Below are 12,071 nucleotides of genomic sequence, written 5' to 3'. Positions count from 1 at the left end.
TGTGAACTGTAGCTCTTTTATTCTTAAAAAGGCAGATCAGGGTATTGCAAGGCACTTTACTGAACCCGATCCTGCTGGAACAAAAAGGGCCAGTTCAGCCGCTGAGAAAAGTCATTGCCAGCTACTTCCTTCTGGTGAGCTTTGCATGGATTCTCCTGCGATAAAAAAAACGGGGAAAGAGAATATACTTTGGAACTTGGTAGAGGGCAGCAGGGGATAATAGCTTTGGGGTGTGGAAGGGGAAAAATCTCAGGGGAAAGGGAATCGTCTCCTCCTTGGCTCTTAGGACAACTCCCCCATGCACGAATTCATATTCTAAATGCATGCAAATTAAAGGTCTTAACCTCTGCGATTTATATGTTTATTTAAGACCTATGCTTGAGGTTGGTGGTACCACTGCATTTATCCACTTAACAGAATAACAGAGTTGGAAGACACCTAGTCCAAACCCCTGCTCAAGCAGGATGACCCTATATCAATGATGGCTAACCTTTTCGGCACTGAATGCCCAAAATGGAATGTGTGTGCGTGCAGGCACACCAGTGTGCCGGAAAGCCGGAGACCAGCTGGCTGGTGCGCATGCACACACCAGCCACCTGGTCTTTGGGTTTCCAGTACTTTCCAGTGAAGACCAACTGGCCAGCGTGCATGTACGTGCCGGAAATGAGAAGAGGCACTAGCAACAGCTCGCATGCCCACAGAGGGCCATTTTCAAACAGAGGGTGACCATAAGTGGCCCATATGCCTCTCAAAACTGCTGAATGAAACAAATGCTCCACCTCCTCCCAGTCTTCAAGCAGCTGCTCTATGTGGAAGGAGACCAAGCTGGCTCCATAGAACAAGGAAGTCTGGAGAGGCACAGAAGAAAGGCACCTGTTGAGAGGCTGGGGGCAAACCCCGTATGCTTTTTTTTTTTTAATTCCTTGTTCCTGGAGAAACAAACGAGTTGCTTCCTTAGGAGCGGAGGTGGCGCAGCGGTTAGAGTGCAGTACTGCAGGCTACTTCGAATCTCACCGGCTCAAGGTTGACTCAGCCCTCCATCCTTTCGAAGTGGGTAAAATGAGGACCCAAATCGTTGGAGGCAATATGCTGATTTTGTAAACCGATTAGAGAGGGTTGTAAAAGCCCTATGAAAGGGTATATAGGTCTAAGTGCTATTGCAATTTAACCCCTGTTGTCATTCCAGTGGTGGCAGGACAGAAGCAGATCCTGCTGTCTCATTCTGAATCTCTAGCAGTGCAGAAATATGGCAAGTACTTGAATGGAATAGTGCAGCCTTTTTGAACAGGTGGAGATACTTTCAACATTTGTGTGATGTTCCCCATTTTTAAAAAAGCATGAAGTGGTTTACATCAGGGGTCTCCAACCTTGGCAACTTTAAGACTTATGGACTTCAACTCAACTCCCAGAATTTGCTTTGCTGGCTGAGGAATTCTGGGAGTTGAAGTCCACAAGTCTTAAAGTTGCCAAGGTTGGAGACCCCTGGTTTACATAATCACTAGGCAGGAAAGGAGCAAACCAGATATTACATCAGTACCTTCTTTTTCTAAAAATCGTGGGCTCTGTCGAATTGCTTGTAGGGAAGCTGCCCGTTGGCACTTTTTCTGAAATAGGAATGAAATCGGGACCTGAGGACATTTCTGCTGTTGCAACCTCTCTCTTTTTTTTTGAAAGGTCTTTTTTAAAGGCATTGTAGAGAAATTCAATTTCAAAAAGCTCACTAAACTTGAATAATCTTTTTTGGTCAAAAATTTCCCTTCTCCCGCCATTTTCTAAATATAGATATTAATAGCCCGTCATGGCTAGGATTTCAGCTGTTTAGCAGCAAATGCCAGGGAGGCAGACATAGCTTCCCCAAGAGAAGGAGATCCCACCGTGAATTCTCCCCTGCAGCAGTTTTAGATAATACTCCCTCCTCCAAATGGCTCCCTTATTGCCTCATTCCCATAGGCTTCATCTTCCTCACCTCATGCTTCTGTAGGGTTGGGCTCGGAAGGAGGATGTTGCACTGGGAACATGTCACCAGCTGGTCATACATGTCATTGTGGGCCTGAGGCCCAGTGGAGGTCAGGATGGAGGCAAAGGCCTGGCGGCCAGGTGCCTTTTTGCTTCTTGGAGACCTCAGAGATATTTTTTCGATAGAAGGCAGTTCTCTGTCCCTCCTTTTGGGCCGCACATCCTTCTCCGCCTTCATCTTCCAAGTAGGAGAAGAAGGAGCTGGAGTTGGAAGGCTCTGTGGAGATGGAGGAGACCGTGATCTTGCGGCAGAATGGGTGGCGAGAGCCCCCATGAGCTGAGGAGATGAACTGCATTCATTCTGTGGGTAAGATAAAGGAAAGGTTTCAAAGAAGGCTTGGTTATTGTAGGTTGAGTAGCTGTCATGAAAGTGGGCAGGATAACCCAGAAATTAATTGCCCCAAGACACAGAGACAAGATATTTTGCTTTCTGGTAAAACATCATCATCCGTTTTACCTATGAGAAGGATTTCCTTTTCTTCATGTCCACCCCACATTTCCAGAACTGGCCCTGACCCACAACAAAGGCCAAAGCTCAGTGGTCTGAATCCAGGCAATCCTGGGTTCAAATGTCAATATTCCAATTGTAGGGATAAAAGGTGAAAGAAAATTTTTTTTTCCTCTGCCCCATACTTTTTTCCTCTAGTTTTTAAAGTTCTTTTACAGTCAGCTTGTCTAAGGGTTTGCATTTAAGTTTACTTAAATTGTTGTCTCTGTTGTTTTTCTGATTTTAATTATTAGTCATTTGAAATCTCCCTATAATCCTTTAGCAATTGAGTCAATTGAAAACATCGTCAATCAGATAAAATCAGAAAGAAGGACAAACTAGACCTACATAGTCCTAAGTGGTTTTGAAAACACATGTAACTTCGTTTGTTGGTTATACTTCTTAATCACCCATTTCCCTCAGAGATCTTAGTTCTTAGATTCATAGTTCTTCAATTCATTTACTGCGCACTTATATTATGAACCATAAATGAAATTTACTGAAGATGCTAGGCCCGTGATGGCAAAACTATGGCACCCGTGCCACAGGTGGCACGCGGAGCCATATTGGTGGGCACGCAAGCATTGCCCTAGTTCAGCTCCAGCGCCGCCAGCTGATTTTTGGGCCTTTTGGGCCCACTGGAAGTCGGGAAACAGTCCGTTTCTGGCCTCTGGAGGGCCTCCGAGGGGGTGGGGAAGACCGTTTGCACCTTCCTCCGGCTCCTAGAAAGGCTTTGGAGCATGGGGAGGGCGAAAAATGGGCCTACCAGGCCCACGGTGCCATCACATGCCAAAAACAGAGGGAGCGCAGGGGGATCATGTGCGCATGCATGGAGCACACTGAATTATGGGTGTTGGCACACACGTGAGCGACCCTCCTGCGCTCCCTCCGCTTTTGCCACGCAGCAGCACAAAGGTTTGCCATCACTGTGCTAGGCTATAAACAAATCGAACAAGGTTAAAGCCAATAGTGATTTTCATATCCTGCAAATGCAGATGCTTCAGCTTTAACTGCTACCATGAACATGAAAATATAGCTAGTATTTTCATAAAACTACCAGTTCTTCTTTGGCAGTAAAATTATCACTACTTGGTTGGATACAAATATATCAGCTATTCAAAAGTGTGACTGGCAGCTCAAGAGATAGCTTATCATCCCCAACAAGTTCTACTCTAACAATGACACAAAAGAACACACTTGGAATAACCACGCTGGTCTCTTGTGAGTCCACCGATCACTATCAGAATCTCCAGATTTTTTTATCACCGTTGACTTCCACTACTATAAGAAGGCCAATTTTTGATGGCCAAAATTCTTACCAGATGGCGTAGATATTGATCTGCTGGAAACCAATTGTTACACTGCTGGCATAAATTTGTTTTGGAACCTGAGCGTGAGAGGTAGAAGACAATAATCAGTCCCAACTTTCTGATCAAAGAGCTGCAAAAAGATTTCAGACTGATCTGTGCCCCTTCCAACAGCCTCTGATTGGCCAAAATCATCTAGACACAGATTTAGCGAGGGAAGAGAATGAATGAATGAAATAATGAATCCACCCACCCATCCATCCATTTTGTCCCTCTCTTAAATTTCCTAGGATAAATTGGGAAATATGGATGCTTAGCAATGGTAGCACAACCCCATTTTTGGCAAAATCAACAGTATGTTCACAGAGCAAGTTAAATCCTTGATCAACTATTAACTTTGATCTAGACAAAGAGAAAACACTAAACCTTAGCAAGACACAATATTGCATTCATGCAACATTTGAGCAACTAAAACAATCATGCATTAACATCACACAACAGGCTAAGGCAATGATTAATAGGGCACCTGCACTATAGCCAGTCAAATCAGTAAACACAACTTGATTCCCAGAATTTTAAAAAATAACTCTAGGTAAAGGAGGGAAAATTTTAAATATGGTGCTAAGAGGTCAATTAATACTGTAGTTGGCAATTACTAGTAGGAAGCAAGCTGCCCGGACTGTCTTTCACTCCTAAGCAAGGAACAAGATGTGCTTTCATGGAGTCTGAGCATGCAAAGTGATGCCAGTGTGCAAGCCATGCTCTGGAACAGTGTCACAACACAGGAATTGAAAGGAAGGGGTAGTGCAGTGATGTGGGTAGGGATTGCTAGACTTTGCCCTGCTTTGCTACAGACAACCCCTTGGATATTCGGAGCTACAAATTATTCTACCTCATTTCAGCCTTCCCTAAATACTAAACAATTTCCTTAATCCTCATTCTAGCTTTCAATGAGGAATGTGGATCTTAGTTTTTTTCTGCCCCCTTCCAATTGCTAAATGTCTAATCTAAGAACAGAGAACAAGCTTATTTATTTGATTGAGTGATTACCAGCTTTTATTTACTAGTGGCAACAGTTCTTCCTGTAAACTCTCAGAGCAAGCCAGGATCTATGGTAAATTGAAAACATGGGTTCCTGTTGGTGGCTTGAATTCAGCAGGAACCCATGTTAGAGGATGTGCTTTCAAACATAAGGAGAGTGCTGAGTGAGTTTTGAGCAACAATGTCATGTGTCCCATTTAAAAAAAAAGACACTGTTCATTATGTGACACTTTGAATGCAGATTTTAGGCTCAGCGCAGCTGTCAGCAAATGCTAACAGATGTTCATTATAACCTGAGGTAAAAGCTAGATTCAGAAATACATGGGGATAGGAATGCCTGACTTCTGTCTAAACCAGGGGTCTCCAACCTTGGCAACTTTAAGACTTGTGGATTTCAACTCCTAGAGTTCCTCAGCCAGCAATGCTGGCTGAGGAACTCTGGGAGTTGAAGTCCACAAATCTTAAAGTTGCCAAGGTTGGAGACCCCTGGTCTAAACTACATTTTGAAGAGAGGAAGTCACAAGAGAGAGAGAGAGATAGGGAAGAGAAAATCATTTTGAACTTTCATTTCTCTAATCACAGGTCAGGGAAAAACAGCCACAACTCCTAGATGCAAAAAGATGGGGCAGTCTCAATGGTGGGATTCAGCCAGTTCGCACCACTTCGGGAGAACCTGTTGTTAACTTTCTGAGCAGTCTGACAAACTGCTTGTTGGAAGAAATTATTAGGGCAGAGAACCGGTTGTTAAATTATTTGAATCCCACCACTGGGCAGTCTCTATCAATTCCTGGGTGGCATTTCACAAGGGCACTGATGGGGAGGGAGAATGGACAAAGCTAGCCAAGATACCTACAGGTGTGTGAAACTCACCAGAAGCCCTCAGCCGGTTGCCTATTTGGCAGGTGAGCTTGTGTCCCTCTTGGGCTTTGTGCATGATGTATTTGCCACAATCCCAACACATGGTGGTGCGGCTGCCACACGCATCCAGGTGAGATTGCAGCTTATGGAATGGCAGCTCCAGCTCACAGTAGTGGCATTTAACTGAGCGCTCTTGGCAATCTTCGGCCTGCAAGGGTGAGAAGAACAAAGGACCCGAAGTTCAGTTTTTGCAGTTGTGTTTAAGGCCTCAGAGCCTGCAGAAAGAACCTTGGACAGTCGGAATTAGCTATGGACAGTGGTGAAACTCATATTTTTTTCTACTGGTTCTGTGGGTGTGGCTTGGTGGGCATGGTGTGGCTTGGGAAGGATACTGCAAAATCTCCATTCCCACCTCACTCCAGGGGGAAGGATATTGTAAAAACTCAATTCCCACCCCACTCTGGGGCCAGCCAGAGGTGATATTTGCCGGTTCTCCGAACTACTCAAAATTTCCACTACCGATTCTCCAGAACCTGTCAGAACCTGCTGGATTTCACCCCTGGCTATGGAGCACAGGAAGTGTGTGGATGACATCTTGCCTTGTATGATGTCTTGTACATTGCATAAACCTGGGTCTACAAAAAATCATGTATTTTTATCCCACCTCTATTACTTTTATAGTAACTCAAGGCAGTGAGCATGCATAATACTCCTTTCTCCTCCTATTTTCCCCACAGCAACCACCCTGTGAGGTAGCTTGGGCTGAGAGTGACCGGCCAAAAGTCACCCGGCCAGCTTTCATGCTCAAGGTGTGACAAGAACTCATGGTTCCCTCATTTTCTAGCCTGGTCCCTCGACCACTATGCCAAACTGGTCTATTTTCTGGATTCACCCACTGCATGAAACGTATACTTGACCAAAGAGACAGAATTCCCACATAATGCCAGCCTACAAAAATTCTCCAGGCTGCTATATTCTCAGCTGCTTTCTGTGATTAACACTAAATTGTACTAGGCATATGCAAATATCACACTAAGTAACAAGCCTGGTATACTGCTCAGTAATGTACAAAATGGACACCCATCAGAGACAACAGAAACATCCTCTCGCCTATTTACTTCATTTTTAATTAAATTTATGGACCGCCCATCTCTTGGTATTTACAGTGTTAACACAACTACATCAGTTAAAGCTTGCAGGGCACAAGACAATATCACAGTTGCTATTAATGATATCTCACTTCACCCCCAAACCTTCTGGATTGTCTTCCAGGAGGCTACTCCAGATAAGGCCGTTCTTGTTCCAGAGTGAAACTATTTCAAAGAAGAGACCTACCACTCAGAGGGAGCATTTCTGGTCTCGGTCCTTCCCAGCCTTCTCAAATTGCTACTACAAGCAAATTCACCGGGGAAGGTTGATTCTTATTGGAGGAGGTCAGTTCTGAAGTTACCTAGGTGCTAGGTCATAAGAGCTTTAGGGCATTTTATTTCCATTGTGAAAATAAGATATTGTAATGACTATTTTCTGCTCAAGTCAGTCCACACATCATTGTTGTGACCCAGGCCCAAGTAGGTAGTAATAAATTTAGTCCGTGGAAAAACAAACTTTATTCGAACAGCTGGGAATTACTTCATTCCCAGCTTCGTTCAACTCAAAGTAAAACAAATGCCTCCCAGCACAAATTCCTCAGTTATCTCACAAACCTTAGTTCAATTAGGCTAACTGCCAAAGGCCCTTCCTGGCAAACATCCAGAAGCCACAAAAGCAAAGACGCAGATGACAAGCAGAAGCTACAACATTGTTTTCCGGCAAAGGCCAAATGCTGGTCTGATTTAAGCCTTATGGGAGGGTCCAGTCATCTCTTGGCCCTACTCCCGAGTTGTCCTCTCTGCTTGAGCTGCTCTTGTCTTCTGGCAGCTTTTCTCATGCGTGCATTAGGAACAGGCTCCTCCTGTTCCTCTGCCTCACTACTATCAGTCTCTGGAGGCTCTGGAGTCCGCACCTCACTTCCCGATGGCCCTGGCCTCACCTCAGCCTCATCGCTGTCTGACTCCGTTGCCAGCTCCGTAGGCTGCTGACGGACCACAACAGTCATAAATGAATGCAAGGAAGATGCTGTTCACCCAGCATAGGTGAGAATGAAAACAGGGACCTGTACGCATCCCACAAACCTTGTGCAAAGGCAAGGACAGATGTCTGCCTTACCTCATGGTGCTCCAGCAGATACTGTTGCATCATCTGGTGACAGAGTGTGCATCTGACCTGGAAGAGGGAAAGGGAGGATGGAAAACAGGCAATCAGTTGCTTTACCCAAAGAAAACCACCACCCACTGGAAGTCAGGAAGGCAAGACACAACACTGATCTGCTCCAAAGATGTTGAGGTTTCGCCAAAGAGCATGGCTGATTTGGTAAACTTTTTATTGGTTGCCTGCAATGTTACAGCTCATTGATGGATGTACATGCATGTTTTGGAGATGATCGTGGAAAGCAGCAGTGAAATGCACTTACTTTCGCTACCGTTTCAGGAGTATGAGAGCGTGCGCCCCTTCTGCACAGGAACAGAGCCTTCTGTGCATGTGCAGAGGATCAAAAATGGGACGTAATGATGTCCCAGCAGGTGGCCGGATCCTCCCGCCACTGGCGCTATTGGTTTGTGCGAGCTAGATAGATCCGGCCGGATTTCACCGCTGATGGAAAGGCAAGGTATATGAAGATTAATTTTAGTCAAATTAGCTTTATAAATGAAAGGTGAAGAGCCTTCCTTCTAGATGGGATTTAGGAAGAATAGGGCTAGGTGAGGGTGTTCTTTTTTTATTGATTCTCAGGATCAACTCAAGGGTAATAAACCATTGCAAATGTGCATCTATAGAAAATCATGTCCATTTTGACACTGTCTCCCCTCCACAAGCTTTCAGAGGACTACCTATCATTGTATTCATTTCTGCAGATCTGGTGCTCAGAACAAGGAGTGTGAATATCTCTTTCCCACCTTGAATTCTGCAAAACCTGCAGCAGCGATAGCCCATTACTCCAGCCCACCCACAAAAGAAATTATTCCAATAGTTAACCAGTCTCAATATTTGTTCAGCGGGAAGTCAAGAGCAAAACTGACAAAACTGTTGCAGGGAGACAAGTGGAGGGGGTGGAGGTTAGAGTGTAAATCTATCAAGCCAGCCCTGCTGTTATAGGACCTGAAGCTCAAAAGTTGCATAGAAAGAACTCTTCCTTTCATTGGGGAAATGGTGGCCCAGCATCTCCCAAAACAATGCAAAATGCTAAGCTGTTTCACATACAGGTACTTGACTTATAACCATTTGTTTAGCAACCGTTCAAAGTTAAAACAGCCCTGAAAAGAATCATTTACAACCAGGGGTGGGCTGCTGGGGGTTCGCAGGAGTTCGGGAGAACCTCTAGCTAAGATTCTGTGCAGTTTGGAGAACCCCTAAATCCCACTCCTCGCTGGTCCCGTCCACCCCGCCCTTCCCTTCCCAGGAGTCCCCACGCGGTCCGTTTTGGATGCAGGTAAGTGCAGGGCATGTGTAGATGCTCACAGAGAGCAGAAATCGGGCCTACCAGAAGTTTGGGAAGGCCGGAAGCCTGGGGAGGCCATTTTCGCCCTCCCAGAGGCTCAAGGAAAGCCTCCAGAGCCCGGGGAGGGCAAAACCCTGCCATGATGCAGGAGGCTACACCCACCATGGCCATTCCCACCTAGCAACCGGGCAGAGAAGCCCTTGGTAAAATTTTTGAAGGCCACCACTGCTTACAACTGGTCCTCACACAACCGTCTCAGCATCTCCACTGATCAAAATTCAGGCAGCTTGGCAACCGGCATGAACATAACCATAAACTCTCATCATACCATGTTCCTGTTGCACCTTAGATACAGCAGCCCATGGATTGCCTCCTGTCAAAGATCAGCGAAGCAAAAGATCCTACCTACCTGTTGGTGGGCCTTGGTGAGATGCTCTTTCATGTCCTTTGAAGCAACCAGTTCCTCACACTTGGGGCAGATAGCAAGAAATCGCATGCAATGAGCTTCATGGAGAGAGAAATTCACTGCAGCCACATCCCTCTTGCTAGGAAGAAAAGAAAAAAAAAGCCATTGGCAAGGTGTCAATATGTCTGAAACTTCACTTTTGGTAAAAAGACTGATATAAATAGACCAGTTTTTCTTTCTACTCCTCACAACCCAGTGGAATGTTGGAAGTAAATTACATACACAGGCTTGGGACCTGCTAATTCTTGAAAAACTGAACAGAGAGGGATATTTGGTATTTTGGATCACCAGCAAAAGGAAAAAAAATGAATTTGAAAATAGACCAGATCAGTGGTGAAATCCAATTTTTTTTAGTACCAGTTCTGTGGGCGTGACTTGATGGGCGTGGTTTGGTAGGCGTGGTAGGGGAAGGATATTGCAAAATCTCCATTCCCATCCCATCCTGGGGCCAGCCAGAGATGGCATTTGCCGGTTCTCCATACTACTCAAAATTTCTGCTACCAGTTTTCCGAACTACTCAAAATTTCCACTACCGGTTCTCTAGAACCTGTCAGAACCTGCTGGATTCTGACAGGTTCAGAATATAGCTGAAGCTGTAGAAAAAAATACAGGAAGTCCTTGATTTACAACAGTTCATTTACTGACCATTCAAAATTACAAGGGCACTGAAAAAAGTGACTTCTAACTTCTAACTTTTGCATTTATGACCATTGCAGCATCCCTTTGGTCATGTGATCAGAATCTGGATGCTTGGCAACTGGTTCGTATTTATGATGGTTGCAGTGCCCCAGGGTCACATGATCGGCTTTTGTGACCTTCTGACAAGCAAAGTCAAGGAGGAAGCCAGATTCCCTTAATAACGTTACTAACTTAACAACTGCAATTATTCACTTACCAACTGCATCAAGAAAGATTGCAAAACAAGACTTAGCAAATGTTTCACTTAGCAACATAAATTCTGTGCTCTATTGCAGGGGTCTCCAACTTCGTCAACTTTAAGACTTGTGGACTTCAACTCCCAGAGTACCTCAGCCAGCTTTGCTTAAGTCTTAAAGACGACAAGATTGGAGACCCCTGCTCTATTGTGGTCATAAATCAAGGACTATCTGTATATGGCTGGCTAGGAGATTCTGGGAGTTGAAGTCCACATATCTTAAAAGTTGCTGAAGTTGAGAAATACTGGGCTAGAGTTTAGTGACTGGGCTTCCCACATCACTCCTGCCCAACTTCCAAAAGCTTTCTCCTTTCTCCAGCCTGCCACCAAGCAGATTCTGGAACAGACAGAAACGATCTTTGTAAAAACAAAGCACATTTGCCTCTCTAAGCTACTGCTCTGAGCCTATGCGAGAAGTTGAGATTAGCATTGAGGCTTTCCTACCAGTTCTTGCAGATGCGTCTCTCCTCTTCCATTTCTCCGCTCGGACTCGCTCCATCTTTCACTTTCATTTCTGCAATCTGAATCAGCGGAAACGAAACTGAGAACGTTTGCCCGCCTGTAGCACATCACTTTTGCTGCTGCCAAAGAAACTGGACGAACAGCCAGGATTTCTTTTTTCCTTCAAAGGCAGAATACTTCGGAGCCACCCCCCAACCCCCGGGAGCCAGATCTCCAAACGCCCGCAGCTAAGCGGAATCAACAAAGTGATGAAATGTTTATCTTTGTAAAAAATATTTGAAAAATAGTCTTTCAAACTTGAGGAGCCACTAGAGGGCAGCAGAGCTCCTCTTTTTTTAACCTTCCCATTCCAATCCCAAGGCCCAGAGCTGCTTAGATCTGCTCAGGTTACAGCAGGGAAAGTACCTCATGCAGCAAGTGGTGGGACAAGCTGGATGAAACATTCTTCTGGTGGGGCCTACTCAGCCCCGTCTCTTGGAAAAGGACAGACATTTTTGGCCTGTCTTGGGCCACCGAACTAGGTTGCTGCTTTTTGAAGCAGAATACCCTACTCCAATAGGGTAGGCTCAGGTGGCTCAGGGGCTAAAACGCTGAACTTGTCAATCGAAAGGTTGGCAGTTCAGCGGTTCGAATCCCTAGTGCTGCCATGTAAAGGGGTGCGGTCCCGTTACTTGTCCCAGCTTCTGCCAACCTACCAGTTCGAAAGCACGGAAAAAATGCAAGTAGAAAAATAGGGACCACCTTTGGTGGGAAGGTAACTGCGTTCTGTGCGCCTTTGGCACTGAGTCATGCTGGCCACATGACCACGGAGACGTCTTCAGACAGCGCTGGCTCTTCGGCTTTGAAATGGAGATGAGCACCGCCTCCTAAAGTCGGAAACGACTAGCACGTATTTGCGAGGGGAACCTTTACCTTTACCTTACCCTACTCCATGGTTGCAGTCTTTTTTTCTATGTGTGTAATGGGAA

At 45.3% G+C, this 12,071-nt stretch overlaps 1 protein-coding gene across 4 annotated transcripts; it reads right to left on the bottom strand.

Annotated features, from left to right (window-relative positions):
* Window positions 1–19: 19 nt before the first annotated feature.
* Window positions 20–11,332, bottom strand: XAF1 (XIAP associated factor 1). 4 transcript variants are annotated; one of them, XM_058164612.1, is made up of 8 exons: window positions 11,086–11,295; window positions 9,651–9,786; window positions 7,915–7,971; window positions 5,722–5,917; window positions 3,823–3,890; window positions 1,967–2,317; window positions 1,538–1,604; window positions 22–155 (listed from the first exon to the last, which is right to left on the bottom strand). In XM_058164612.1, the coding sequence occupies exons 1-8, from the start codon at window positions 11,151–11,153 to the stop codon at window positions 112–114; spliced, it is 987 nt and encodes a 328-aa protein (XP_058020595.1). In that variant the 5' UTR covers window positions 11,154–11,295; the 3' UTR covers window positions 22–111. The 4 variants fall into 4 exon arrangements, with proteins under 4 accessions (XP_058020596.1, XP_058020595.1, XP_058020594.1 ...); XM_058164613.1 differs by lacking the exon at window positions 1,538–1,604 and having other exon boundaries at window positions 20–155; XM_058164611.1 differs by lacking the exon at window positions 22–155 and having other exon boundaries at window positions 198–1,604.
* Between the last annotated feature and the right edge of the window lie 739 nt (window positions 11,333–12,071).

Source organism: Ahaetulla prasina, chromosome 1 (genome assembly GCF_028640845.1).
Source record: "Ahaetulla prasina isolate Xishuangbanna chromosome 1, ASM2864084v1, whole genome shotgun sequence".
Taxonomy (NCBI): domain Eukaryota; kingdom Metazoa; phylum Chordata; class Lepidosauria; order Squamata; family Colubridae; genus Ahaetulla; species Ahaetulla prasina.
Note: the sequence above shows the minus strand (reverse complement) of the source record. Positions and strands in the feature narration are given on the sequence as shown.